Source organism: Apis florea, unplaced genomic scaffold (assembly GCF_048593485.1).
Source record: "Apis florea isolate Af1SG1 unplaced genomic scaffold, ASM4859348v1 contig_2350_pilon, whole genome shotgun sequence".
Lineage (NCBI taxonomy): Eukaryota > Metazoa > Arthropoda > Insecta > Hymenoptera > Apidae > Apis > Apis florea.
In genome coordinates, this window is record NW_028256565.1 from 6,220,641 (window position 1) to 6,235,035 (window position 14,395).

A 14,395-nucleotide genomic window follows, 5' to 3' on the forward strand; every position below is an offset into this window, starting at 1 on the left:
AAAAGTAAGATCAAATAAATGCCACGCGGACGGAAGATGTCGATGTTAACAATTTCCGTTGACCATATGATTCTCTAACTATTTGAATAGTCATGAAATTTAATGATCAACAATTAATTAAAAAATTAAAAAAAATTGTGAACATGAACATTTATTAATTAATTTTATTAATTAATTTATAGTTCTGAATAATGCATTTACTTTTGAATTAATTATATCTATACTAATATATTAATACGTTTTATACATCAAAAAAATATTTAATTCATTTGCAATACTTGTCTTTCATTATAAATAATGTTTATATGTTTTTTATAGAATAAAATATTTGTTCACAATTTTAAGAAATATAATTTTTTAAAATGATTAAAATAAAAATAATATTAAACAAAAATTTATTTCAATGAAGATAAAATTAATATCATTTTATACCAATATGAAATTAAATAAATAATATATAATATACAAATATTTTAATTATTTATACATTTAATCAAATAAATCTCTTAAACAATAACATATTAAAATATTATATATAAGATCATTGTACATAAAATATAATGATTATATAAAATATATTATATAATAAAATTCAATCATAATATTAAAATTCAAATTATATAAATTATATAAAAATTATATAATATAAAATTCAAATCCAAAACTTTGTAAATGTCGAAATTCTCGAAACTCGAAACTCTCGAAATGCAGAATATTTATTTCTCTTTCTCTCTTTTTTTAAAGGAATATTTAATAGTATTTTATTAAAAATTAAAATCATAATAAATTTTGATTTCTAGAATTTTCCAATCTTAGGTTCATAACAGCCAATAATAATAGTTATCTTTTGTTTGTAAAAAAGAAAATTTATATAAATTATTATAATGAATTAATGAAATCGTATCAATTAAAATTAGTTAAAAAATTTAAATATAAAATCAATTGAATTATTATTTATATAGATAAATAAAAATAAATTTGTATTATAAAAATATTTTCATAATTTTATATAAAATTATTTGTTACTTTTCATAAAAATAAACAATAAAAAATTTCGAGATTCGAGAACTCGAAATCTTTTAAAATATCCTTTCGAGGTTTTAATCACATTTCTAGTAAATACATTGAAAACAATATTTGTACTTAGCCTATTTCTGTTTCTATTTATTTAAATTTCTAATAACATTAAATTTTAATTATTTTCTATTCGTTATATACTTTATTATTACTTTTTATTTTTTTCTTTTTTATAATACAAATATTATATGAACATATTTGTTAATGTTCATTTAAATGAAATATATATATTTTTACGTTTAAATTAATTAAACATAGCATTGTTTTAAATTGAAATATAATAATTTAAATATTATTAGCAATGGGTAAGTGTAAAAATTTTAAAACAAAGAAAAATAAAGGTTAAAATGAAAGAATTACATTTTTTTTTTAATTTTTTAGACAATATTGAACAACAATGCGAAGATGCAGTTTTTGAAGTTTGTGATGCTCGAGAACGATATCCATCACGATGTGCAGATGAACTTCAGAAATCTATTAAACTAAAAAATAATATGAACGTAATGAATGATTATAATAGATTCTATAGTATCTTTATAATAAATTTGTTATGAATTTATATTATATTTATTTTTTTTTAATTTTTTAAGTTTTGCTTCTTATTAAAATATTATATATATAATTATCAAATATATATATTTTGCAGATGTTGAAGAAATTTCAAAAATCAATTATAAATGACGTACCTGATTTGCAGCAAGACAAATATATGAAAGGAAATCTTAATTTTAATAAAAATAAAATATGTTTTAATTACTTAGATTCTAAATTACAAAATTCTATAAATAAATTGAATAATTTAAAAGCTATTATGGATCAAATTGAACGAGAAAAGACATGTTGTATTAACAAGTTATTAGAACATTAAATTGATATATAATAAATTATTCTAAATAATATACATTTATTTATTATTTATATTTATTAAATGAAATACATGTACAAAAAATTCTAAATGTACTGTTAAAAGTATAAATTAAAATATTTTAAAGTTTTTTATATTTCTATTTTTAAAAATAAATACTTTACTAACATTTTACATTTAAACTATGAATATTTATTTATATTTATGCGCCTTATAACAACTTTGGCACCTCTTGTAATATCTTGAAAAAATTTAACCATTTGTATATGCATTTCATCATTATGAGTATTATTTAATATTAATGATTTTCTTCTTGATCTGAAATATTTTTGATTTGTTAAATTTTTCTTTTTTTGCAAATATGAAAGATCTTTATAAAATTCTTGTGTTATATCTTTTATTTTAAGTAATGGCAATTTTGTTTTATTAATACAATTTTTCTGTTCTTGTAATTCTTTTTTTACATTATCTTTTGCAATATCAGAATATTTTATTTCCTTCATCTCCTTTTTTAATATTGGAGATAAAGTATTTTTATCATATACTTCTTTATTATCTTTTATAGATTTTTGATAATGTTTGGATAATGTTAATATATTACTATTTGCACTTTGATTTTCTACTTCTATGTTAGAAACATTATTTTTTACTTGACATTGTATATTGCAACTCTCAATATTGTCTTTATTTATTTTATTTTCATTATTTAAGCAATTTTGTTTCATTGATAATCTATTTTTAAGTATTTTCTGTAAAGGTAAAGGTATTTGGTCCAAAGTAATAATTTGATTTGAAATAATTACTGGGACATTTAATTTGCGTGTATCTTTACATGATTCGTATATTGTATTATTACATAATTTTTGTGTTTCATTTAGAACAGAGTTTACAGAAGAATTGTAATTTGGATCATCCTTTAAATATATTTTTGAGTGTGGATTTTTATTAAAATGAAAATTAAATTCATTCTTGCCTATTTCAGATTTCAATTCTTCATTGTCAATATCATCCATTAATAAATCCTTATTTGACATTAATTGTAATTTATCTTCACATTTATCTAATTTAAGAGATAAGTCAGAAGATTGAAAAATTACATCTTGTAATGCTTCAGGTATTATGTCTTCCTCTTCTTCATCTTTTTCTTCTTTATATTTTAAATTCTTATTTACAATAAAATTTGTATTTTCTTTGCATTTATAATCATCATATGTTTCAGTATAGCAATATTTATTTGTAATATCTAAACTATTATCATTGTATGAAAAACTAGTACTAGCTAAAATAGAGTTATTACAAGTATTCCATTTTTTATGTTCTACTTCAGATGCAATATTTTGTTCATTAATTTTATTATTTGTTAAAGAATATTTTATATTATTAAATATGTGTTTGTTTATGGATTTACTTTTTAAAGTATATTCTTGATTAATTACATTTTGATATTTATTTTCGGATTCATTTTTTTTTGGTAATTCAATCATTGTTATTAAATTTTCTAAACCAAGCAAACTAGAATTTCGTAAACATTTTTCACCTTTCTTTGTTTCAACTTTTTCAGAATTTTCTAATACTTCATCTACTTCTAATTTAGTTTTCTGTTCTATAACTGCTACAGCATCTTTCCCTTGACGAATTGTAAACATTAATCCTTCCATTACTAAATCTGTAATATCAGAAGATCGTGAATCATTATTTAATGCATATTTTCTTTTTTTAGGACAAGATGACTCTTGCATTTTGATAATATTTGTAGTTATTTGTGTATAATTTGTGGTATTTTTTTTATTTACTTCTTCTAATCCATATTTTTTAATATTTCGTTTTGCATTTTCTATTTCTTTTTCTATTAAGTATTGATATGGTAAATTTGCAGAATCTGCATTAATTTCATCAAGAGTACTATTATTATTTAGCATTTTAGTATTATTTATAAAATCATCTTTGTATTCAAAGTTTTTTTGAATATTATCCTCACTTAATTTTATTTTATCATCTAATAATTCATTGTTTTTTCTATCAATTTTTTCTAATGATAATTGATGTACATTATTATCCTGTAAAAGTTAATATTATATATTAATATTTTTTTTTTATTTTATTCAATGTTATTTTCATGATATATATACCTTAAATGATATATTTTGATTTTTATAAAATTGGTTTGTATCTTCGTGGTTCGTTATTTGTTCTTCTGATTCTTCATTCACTGATAATTTTTTAAAATTATCATTTACCATATTATTATTTGATTGAAAAATATTTTCATACTGATTATCTTTTTCTGAATAATTATTTTCAGAAGAATGTATTAAACATTCAGAACATTTTTTATTTTCTTTCTCATTTTTATTTTTATATGTATGTGTATTATTTGAATTTTCGTTTTGATAAATTAAAGTATTATCTGAAGGAAAAGATGTTATTTTACATAAATTCTGTTCCATTTCTGTAGAATGGAACAGTCTTATAGTTAATATAAATGCATGAGAAAATGCTACAAGAGATCGTTTTTTTAATTTCATCATTGCAAATATTTTATCTTGTCTAGTCCATGATGTACGATCTATTTATTATAAAATGTAGTTAAGAAAATTTTAATAATGAATACAAAATATTTAAAATTACAATAAATTAAAAATTAAATTGGAAGTATATTTTTTATTTTATTATTTTATTATTTAAAAAAAAGGATACTGAAAGTAACTAATAGGTTTTTTGTACAAAATTGCTGTTTTCGAGGAGGTTGATTTTTTATAATCCTTCTAATAACTTTCATTAATTCTTTTTCAAAATTAAATTGCTTTTCATTTCTATAAATATATACATTAAAAATATATTTAATTAATGATTACTAATACATTCAATTAAAATTCTAATACTAAATCAATAATATTCAATATATCTAATATCAATAACTATCAATAACATTTACCTAGTTGTATGGTGATACTTAAAAACAAATTTATATATATTGTTCTTATGACACAACCAATATGAACCAGGCACTGTTAAAGTTAAACTTTCTTTTTTTTGGGTCCAATCAATCCAGCTAGTTTTTCGTACATATATTCCAGGCATCTTCTTTCAGGTATTAAGTTTTGAAATAAAGGAACTAATTTTATTGAATCTTTTTCATTAAATGTATCTCTTATTATAATGGTAAGATAATATAATACCTTTTGCTAAAAATATAAGTATAATATATCAATATATTTCAAATATATCTATAATATATCAAATATTATAATAGTATTATAAATATTATAATAGTAATATTATATTAAATATTAATAATAATAGTAAATATTTAAAAAATTATTTCTATCATAAATTTTTAATATTTACTCCTATTATAACTTCATTAATAAATATATCCACAATTGTATCCCAAGGAATAAATTCACAAGAATTAAGACCATAAAATATTCTTCTTCTTTCAGTATATATTCCAACAGATTCTACTACTGTTAACGTATCTATAAATAAAATATAGAAATTAACACAAATCTAAAAGTTCATGATAATTAGTTAACAAACCTTTGTTTACAGAAGTAATAAAAGAAATAAATTGCAATAGTAATATTATCATACATCCAATAAATGGTATGAAAATATTAAACGTTTTCCATAAAACTATTGTTCCAAATAATACAAGGAGAGTTATATTCACATTCAAATGTATATTTTTATATAAAACAAATTTCATAACATTTTTAGTTTTAATACTTTTATCAATGAGTTTCAATTTACTTCCATTTACAGTTCGAAAAAACAATTCAGTTGAAGATACATTTTTAGAAAATATGGGCGACATTAATGGTAATTTTCCACTTTTTATAATAATACAGAAATTTTATTGATGATTTTCTCTAAAAAAAAGAAAAGATATTTTTAAATTATATTTTATTAAAATAATCATTTCAAATAATACACAATTTATTATAAATTTAATATATTATAAAAATAATGAAAAAATTTTCATATTAGAAATGTTAAAATATAAATACATATGTATAATTATGATATATATATATATATAATTATACATATGTATTTATATATATTATATATATATATATAAAATTTCATACCTCATATTTGTGAATAAAAATCATACAACATATATTTATACTAATTTATACAAATATTTATCTACAGAAAAAAATATAATTTAATATTAAAAATATAGTTTAATATTTAATTCGCATTAAAAAAAATTAAATTTATTTTAATAAAGAAAAGACTATCTTTAAATAATGTTAAACTTCAAAATTAATAATTAAAAACAAATACTTGAAAATGCAATATAATGTAATATATAATAGATTTTCTTTTTACAAATATATTTATATGCATTAAAAAAAAAAATAACAATAGAAACATTATTAACTCTGATTGGCTAAAATAATAATTCTCATTAAATATTTAAATATAATCAATTATATATATATATATATAATTTAAAAAAAACTTATTTTTATTAACTTAAAAATATAAGTTAATAATTATTTATTAACTTAAAAATATAATGTATCTATATACATTAGAAATTACTAACTTACATTGTCACATCATATTAATATTTCATAAAAGAAATATTTACTTTTTTTCTGAAAATAGATAATTTATTACAAATAATACAAACGAAAATTTTTTGATATTTAAATAACGAACAGTTTTCTTTAAATGTGTATAAATATATACACACATAGATAACCTGTATATAATAAGTACCTACTCACTTATTATATTGATCATACTTAGAAACAATATCTTGAAAGTATATTCTAAAGTCGTGACTTCAGATATATATACAATGATATATATTATAGTTATATATAAAATATTGAATATAATTTTTGATTTTGTATGGAAATAGTTAATATATTTATTCGTTTGTATAGAATATTGAGTATTGTATTTATTTGTAATATCAAAAAATTATAAAATATATTGAGAAGAAGAATAAAAATTTAAAAAATTATAAAAAAATAAAAAGAAAGAAAATGATCTTAAAAGATAAATGCGCAGACGTGATTTTGCACTGAATCGCTCGTGTCCCGTCAAATAGAGGGAGTGAAACAGCACCTGCTGCCATTCTGGCATTACGTCAATGGTAGACATTTCATTTGCTGGTTGGGGAGGAGTTACCGTGACCGCCATTGTTACAGATCTTTCGTATTGAAGAACGTGATCTGTGAATTTATATTGTCATATTGTTGATTTCATCGAATTGTGTTTATTTTCTAGATTTCCGCAACAACAGTACAGATATTAGTAAGAGTGTTCTTAAGCATAGCATGTCCACTATGAATCCCGAGTAGTGAGTAAACTTCTTTTTGCGCAGGCATAAGTGTATCTAAGAATGTTCATTTCGTGAAAATATCACATAATCAATTATTTATAATTCTAACAATTGAACTATATCAAAGAGACTGATTTAATTATTTATACATTACATAGCTGAATTAATGTGATAAAGTTTTGTTTAACGTTTACTATCTGACAGATTCACCTTTTCCCCCTCCCTTGCTGTTCATATTCGTAAGCCATATTTTAGAAATTCATTTTTTGTTGTGCTTATTTTTAATTTTTTCAGTTTGTTCCATATATTCTCTTTTTATTAATTCATTGATTGTTTATTTAAAATTTAAAAATTTTAAATTGAGAAATTATATTAATATAATTTAAGATTCATTTTAGTAAATGTTATAAAAAAATATAAGATAAAATTTGTTTTATTGAACATTTTTATTTGTCAAAATGCAAATAACATTTTTATTATAATTATTAAAAATTTGTGTAATATATATTTGTTTAAAAGTATTGTTACAAAATATTTCTATCATTTTAAAGAAAAAAGTTAATCTTAATTTTTAATATATATTTACAAATTTTTTTTTTAATCTTTTTAAATGTTTTTATGATTCATTTTATTTAAATATTCAATAATTATAGTTTAATATATAATTTTATTTTTATTTAATTATAATTTTAAATATATATTATTTATTATTTAAACAAGATTTAATTGTATCATTTAATTTTAATTGTTATAAATTTTAATTTTTAAGCTATTTATATTTATATATATAAAAAGACTAATTATTTAATGAATTTATGTTTATTATTCTAAAAAATTTAAAAATTATTTTTAAATAGTAATTAAAATAAATATGTAATCAATATTTGATTTGATAAAAATAATATCTTACATTGTATTAAATATATATAAATTATAAAATTATAAAAAATTAATTATAAATATAATTAATATAATAATATAATTATAAATAAATTATAAATTATAAAATTAAAATAAAAAATAAAACAAATTGTATAAAAAATTTATTATTAAGATTATACATGCAATTTATTAAATATAATTATTTATTCATTATAAATATTTTTTTGCAGTGATTACTTGTTTAAGTTACTTTTAATTGGAGATTCAGGAGTTGGAAAATCGTGTCTTTTACTCCGTTTTGCTGACGATACATATACAGAAAGTTATATTAGTACTATTGGTGTAGATTTCAAAATACGAACAATTGATCTAGATGGAAAAACAATAAAATTACAAATTTGGGATACAGCAGGTCAAGAACGGTTTAGAACAATTACAAGTTCTTATTATAGAGGTGCACATGGTATTATTGTTGTTTATGATTGCACAGATCAAGAAACATTTAATAATGTTAAACAATGGCTCGAAGAAATTGATCGTTATGCTTGTGATAATGTGAATAAATTGTTAGTCGGCAATAAATGTGACCTTCATACTAAAAAAGTTGTTGATTACACAACAGCAAAAGTAAGAAATCTATAAAAAAAATATTAATAATAATTAATAAAAATTTGTTCAATATTTGTTAAATTTGTTCATATTTCTTTTATTCCTATATATTTGTTATTAATTTAATGTCAAAAAATATATTCTTATCTTAATATTTTAAATTTTATAAATAGGAATATGCAGATCAACTTGGTATACCATTTCTGGAAACATCTGCAAAAAATGCAATGAATGTAGAACAAGCTTTTATGACAATGGCTGCAGAAATAAAACTTAGAGTGGGTCCTCCATCAAGTGGTAACAGTGATCCAGCAAATAAAGTGAAAATAGAACATGGACGTCCAATTGAATCTTCTAAATCTGGATGCTGCTGAGAAATGTAATTGTGCAACTAAAACCAAAGTAAGTTCTTTTTATAATAATGATTATTAATTACATAAATATAACTGAAAATTATAACTTGAAAAATTTCTGCTTGTATATTAATGTTAAATCTATTAATTTCAGAAGGACATCTTATGGTAGCAGTTTTATACTGCTTAAAGATATTACACGAAGAAAGATTGTGGAAGTTTCAGTTTATATTAAAGAAAAAAAAATGAGGTGTGAAGCATTATTAATTATGGACCACCAACTCTGTTATAGAGTTAAATAAAACAACTTTTGTTCTATCTTTTTTTTTCTTTTTTTTTTTTTTTTTAAGAAAGAAGAACATAATTATTCACTTGCTAATTATTTAATGCAAAAAATTGACCATAGAAAAATTTCTCGAATAGCATTGATGATCATTGATTCTATGCAATGATATGTTTAACAGCAATTCGAATTTATAAAATACGTAATATTATGTATCGTGATTATAAAGATAAGCACTTTTATTTTTTAGCGTTATTGTAACATGTATAATTGAATATTTTTTGTCTTAGAACAAGTCATTCTTACTCTTCATATTACCCAAACATTTTTCCACATCTATTCCAACTCTTGAGATAAACAAGAATTAGAATAATGATATAATTGAAACGTGCCGTCGTTGCTGCCTCCCTTTTTTCAGTGCTCATTAGTATAATTTAACAATGATATATTAATAAACATTTCAACACTATTACAAAAAGTTGTAATACTTATACATACAAAAATGTGTATATGCGTATGTATATATATATATATATATATATATATATATATATATATATATATATATATATATATATATATATACACACACACACACACACACACACACACACATGAACATATACACACATATATACCTACGCATATAAAAACATTTCCAATTGGTAATTTCTATAGAGTTACATCAATTTTTTAAACTTTGTGCTGCTCATAAAATTTATGAAACTATTCGCCTATTATAAATACGTCATATCGTTTGTAAAATATTCTAGCGCTTGATAAATTCAATATAATTTGTTCTGTAACTATATTCATAAAGTATGTTTCATATGAATTTGTAAGATAAAATTTTTTAACTACAATATTACTTTACTTTTGCATCAATTATTCAAGTCTAGTTAATATTATTTTGTATTACATACTCGTTGTCAATTGTTTTTGCTTTCTTATAAAAATATTTATAAAATTTAATAAATCAAATTGCTCTAGTAAAATTTTATTCTGCAATATTAATACCAAAAAAAACTTTGTATATCATATAAAAAAAAAGAAGAAAGAAAAGAGAGAAAAGACATATTTTGTACAAATACAAAAAATATTACGATTGCAATTAATCTTGTTTTTGTATTGTTATTACAGATTTTTTATGAAACAAAATAAGAATATTTCGTAATTATGGGATTTATTTCAATATAATAATATTAGTTAATAGATTAATTAATAATAATGTATGAAACTTCATAAGAAGAACGTATGTAATAAGTAGAATGTATGATTATAAAAAATAAATATCATGTATAAGTTGAAAACTAATTATTATTTTTTATTTTATATAAATACGTTTTCTAGTTTTAATTTATAATAGTATATGAAATTGTATTGATATATTTATAGATATAGAAAGTTGATATAGAAAGTAAGTATAAATGTATACGTTCTTCTTTGTATAGTTAATATAAGATAGAATAGGATACATTGAAAGTTAAATAATCGAAAGATAAAATGTTTTTAAAGTTAAACTGTAGTTTTTAATAAATAACCTATAATATTTTATTAAAATTTATATATTTTTCTATTATTTTTATTCAATAGAAATAATATTTATATTTCACTATATAATTGTAACCTTACTTTCATAATTATCATTTGAATTTCATCAAAATGATGCAACAGTATATGAAAGAATTAGAACAGGTAAATTGTAATATTAAAATAATAAATTTAATTTTTTATTATTAATTTATAAAATATTAATAATAATTTTTTTTAATATCATGTTTCAGGATCCATTTGATCCTGAAGAATTTGTTGAAAGACTTGCTTGGAGAACACTTAATGATACAATAAAAGACGATGGAAAGACATTTTTCGATCCTACAATAGTGCACGAGACATTTTTACAAGCAATTAAAGATTTACAAATTCTACAAGAACGTCAACAAAAAAAATGTGATAAACTTGAAACAGCATTAAAAGATGAAGAAGCAAAACATATACTTGAAATACTTGAATTACAAGAAAGAAATAAACATTCTATTGATCTCTTTCATCAATTAGATGAAAGAATAAATCTTGTGGCTACTAAGGTTTTACATTTAGGAGATCAATTAGAAAGTGTTAATACACCAAGAGCTAGAGCTGTTGAAGCTCAAAAATTAATGAAACATTTTTCAGATTTTTTAAGCCCTGGACCTTTAACAGATCCAATTTTTACAGATAAGTCATCGGTACAAATATCTGTTTTATATATTTATAATTACATTATATATAAAACAAAAATTAAAATTCTTTATTTTATAATAGCTACATGAAGCAGCAGATGTGATTCAAAAACTTCATCTTATTTCACAAGAATTACCGTCTGAAAAATTTGAACATGCTAAGAAAAAAATTATTACTAAATATGATGAAATTGAAAGAAATCTTATAGAAGAATTTGTTAGAGCACATAATAGAGAAGATGCTAATCGTATGAGAGAATTAGCATCAGTCTTAACTCATTTTAAAGGATATTCTCAATGCATAGATGCATTTATAGAACAAAGCCAGATGGGTTCATTTGGTGGAAAGGATGTTTTTCAGGATGTTATACCTATGTGTACGAAATATCACAAGTTAATGCAACAGGTATTTACAAATCCTGAACAAGTGATGGCAAAATTTGTATTAAATATTTATCATTTAAGACTTCAAAAATATGCAGTTGCTAAATTAGCAGATAAAACTGATTCTGATAAGTATCTTAAAAATTTATATGATTTATATACAAGGACTGTGAAATTATCTACAGAATTAAAAATGTTTAATATATGTACTGATGAAACATATCTTACCAAACTTACTAGAAATATATTTCAAAAATATCTGGATACTTATATCATGTAAGTTGATAGAATAACTGAGAGAATATAATAATATATATAATAATTAAATATTAATCAATGCAATATTTTAGTATTGAAATAAAAGCATTAAGAGAAAAATCAGCAGCTCTTCTTATTGAATATTATGAATCTAAAAATCATCAAAAGAAACAATTGCAGAGTGGAGGATTTCAAGAATTAAGAAGAGATCTACAAGCAGTTTTAGGTGCAAGAACTAATATCAATATTGCACAAATAGAAAATTATGGAGGAGAGACATTTTTATCAGAGGAACTTGCAATTGCTTTATTACAAAGAAGTAAAGTGGCGTTTCAAAGATGTCAGTTATTATCAAAATCTGATGAAATACCAATAAACACACTTCAAATTTTTGAAATATTATTACAATATTTAATAAGTGAACATGTTGATTATGCATTAGAATTGGGTTTACAAAGTGTACCAATTCCTGAAAGTAGAACTCAACCTGAAATACATTTTTTTAATGTTGTACGTCAATGCAATGCAATTGTACGCTTATTAGAAGAACAATTTAATGACAGTGTGATACCTCTTATTATGTATGATTTATTTTATCAATTTTATATTTCATTTTTAAGAATGCATCTAAAGTATATAATTTTTTTTAGATCAACACCCAAACATGGAGATTGCATGTTAAAGAAAAAAATTATATTGGATCAAATTGATATGAAATTAGAGACAGGATTAGATAGAAGTATAAATGCTATTATTGGTTGGGTAAAAGTATACTTACAAAATGAACAACGAAAGACTGATTTTAAACCTGAAACTGATGTGGATACTTTAAGCACTTCAGCTTGTTTAACAGTAGTTCAGTATGTTAATGGGATGATACGACATATTCGAAGTACTTTAGATGGAAAAAATTTAAATAATGTTCTAACTGAACTTGGAGTACGATTTCATAAAGTTATTTATGATCATTTACAACAGTTTCAATTTAATTCTGCTGGTGCTATGTGTGCAATATGCGATATGAACGAATATCGTAAATGTGTTAAAGAACTTGAAATAGATCTTGTTACTTCTTCATTTGATACTTTATATGCTTTATGCAATTTATTATTAGTTAAACCAGAAAATTTGAAACAAGTTTGTACAGGAGATCAATTGGTACATATTATGATTTAATTAAAATTTAATTAAACAATTTTTTTATATTAATTAAAATTAAAAAATGTTTTTATTACAGGCAACATTAGATCGTAATGTTTTAATAAATTTTATACAATTAAGAAGCGATTATAAAACGCAAAAATTAGCAAATTGTTTGAAGGGTTTAGCTACCTAATAACTTTGTTTGATTTATAGATATTCATAATTTTTTGGAGTTATACACAATATTTATGATTATAATATTAATATCATTGTATAAATTATACTTTAATGTGTGAAGATATTGGTTTCATTACAATAATAATATTGTACTATATAGCCAATTGTACAAAACTTTGTTATAAAATGCTATATAAATCGTTAAACTATATAAAAGCAATTACTTTCTTATCTTTTAAGTTTTAATTATATATGAAAAAAAAGATAATTTTTATTTTTTTTCAATCTTGAAATAAATATTAAATGCGCGTGCGTGCGCGCGTGTATACACATAAACCCACATATGCATTCATTTTGTTAGTACATAAGATTATCAAACAATTTCAGCATATGCTATGAAGATTTTTTTTATTTTAGAGAAAAATTATATGTATAGATAACAACTAATTATAAAATTTATTAAATTTTTTCGTTTATATTCATTTATATATTTTTGATATAAATTGATGTCAAACAATTATTTGCTCAAAATTTTTTAATATATTTCGACATATTATATACCACTTCATTTGAAGCACATTTCATATATATAATATATTATATTAAATTTCATAATTAATTTCTGTTTATGGAAAAGTATTTTTTATTTCTTCTTATATATTTATGTTTTCATTTTTAATTCATTTAATAAATATTTTTTATTTTTTAATTTAATATTAATATTTAAAAAGCAATATTAAAATATATTTTAATAATTTTAAAAAAAAATTTTTAAAATAATATAATGTATTGAAATTAAATTGAATTTTTGATTTTTTATTAAAAAAAAAATTA

General features: G+C 20.4%; 4 protein-coding genes across 7 annotated transcripts; 3 read left to right on the forward strand and 1 right to left on the reverse strand.

Annotated features, from left to right (window-relative positions):
* Positions 1-56: 56 nt before the first annotated feature.
* LOC100865440 (uncharacterized) lies at positions 57-1,976 on the forward strand. The gene is made up of 3 exons (XM_086904862.1): positions 57-1,382; positions 1,459-1,577; positions 1,724-1,976. Exons 1-3 carry the CDS (start codon positions 1,379-1,381, stop codon positions 1,943-1,945), a joined length of 345 nt encoding a protein of 114 aa, XP_086760988.1. The 5' UTR covers positions 57-1,378; the 3' UTR covers positions 1,946-1,976.
* Positions 1,977-6,996, reverse strand: LOC100865679 (uncharacterized). 3 transcript variants are annotated; one of them, XM_086904843.1, is made up of 8 exons: positions 6,688-6,996; positions 6,508-6,555; positions 5,483-5,814; positions 5,291-5,421; positions 4,878-5,026; positions 4,640-4,755; positions 4,072-4,508; positions 1,977-3,999 (listed from the first exon to the last, which is right to left on the reverse strand). In XM_086904843.1, the coding sequence occupies exons 3-8, from the start codon at positions 5,757-5,759 to the stop codon at positions 2,125-2,127; spliced, it is 2,985 nt and encodes a 994-aa protein (XP_086760969.1). In that variant the 5' UTR covers positions 5,760-5,814; positions 6,508-6,555; positions 6,688-6,996; the 3' UTR covers positions 1,977-2,124. The 3 variants fall into 3 exon arrangements, with proteins under 3 accessions (XP_086760969.1, XP_086760968.1, XP_003696233.4); XM_086904842.1 differs by having other exon boundaries at positions 4,878-5,127; positions 6,688-6,809; XM_003696185.4 differs by lacking the exon at positions 6,688-6,996 and having other exon boundaries at positions 4,878-5,127; positions 6,508-6,651.
* On the forward strand, positions 6,702-9,672 carry Rab1 (RAS oncogene family member Rab1). Its single transcript, XM_003696179.4, has 4 exons — positions 6,702-7,268; positions 8,363-8,759; positions 8,915-9,143; positions 9,249-9,672. Exons 1-3 carry the CDS (start codon positions 7,246-7,248, stop codon positions 9,113-9,115), a joined length of 621 nt encoding a protein of 206 aa, XP_003696227.1. The 5' UTR covers positions 6,702-7,245; the 3' UTR covers positions 9,116-9,143; positions 9,249-9,672.
* Positions 9,673-10,597: 925 nt separating this feature from the next.
* Sec10 (Exocyst complex component Sec10) lies at positions 10,598-13,901 on the forward strand. 2 transcript variants are annotated; one of them, XM_086904845.1, is made up of 6 exons: positions 10,598-10,794; positions 11,162-11,605; positions 11,682-12,259; positions 12,334-12,822; positions 12,892-13,399; positions 13,479-13,901. In XM_086904845.1, the coding sequence occupies exons 2-6, from the start codon at positions 11,537-11,539 to the stop codon at positions 13,575-13,577; spliced, it is 1,743 nt and encodes a 580-aa protein (XP_086760971.1). In that variant the 5' UTR covers positions 10,598-10,794; positions 11,162-11,536; the 3' UTR covers positions 13,578-13,901. The 2 variants fall into 2 exon arrangements, with proteins under 2 accessions (XP_086760971.1, XP_086760970.1); XM_086904844.1 differs by having other exon boundaries at positions 10,785-11,072.
* Positions 13,902-14,395: the final 494 nt, after the last annotated feature.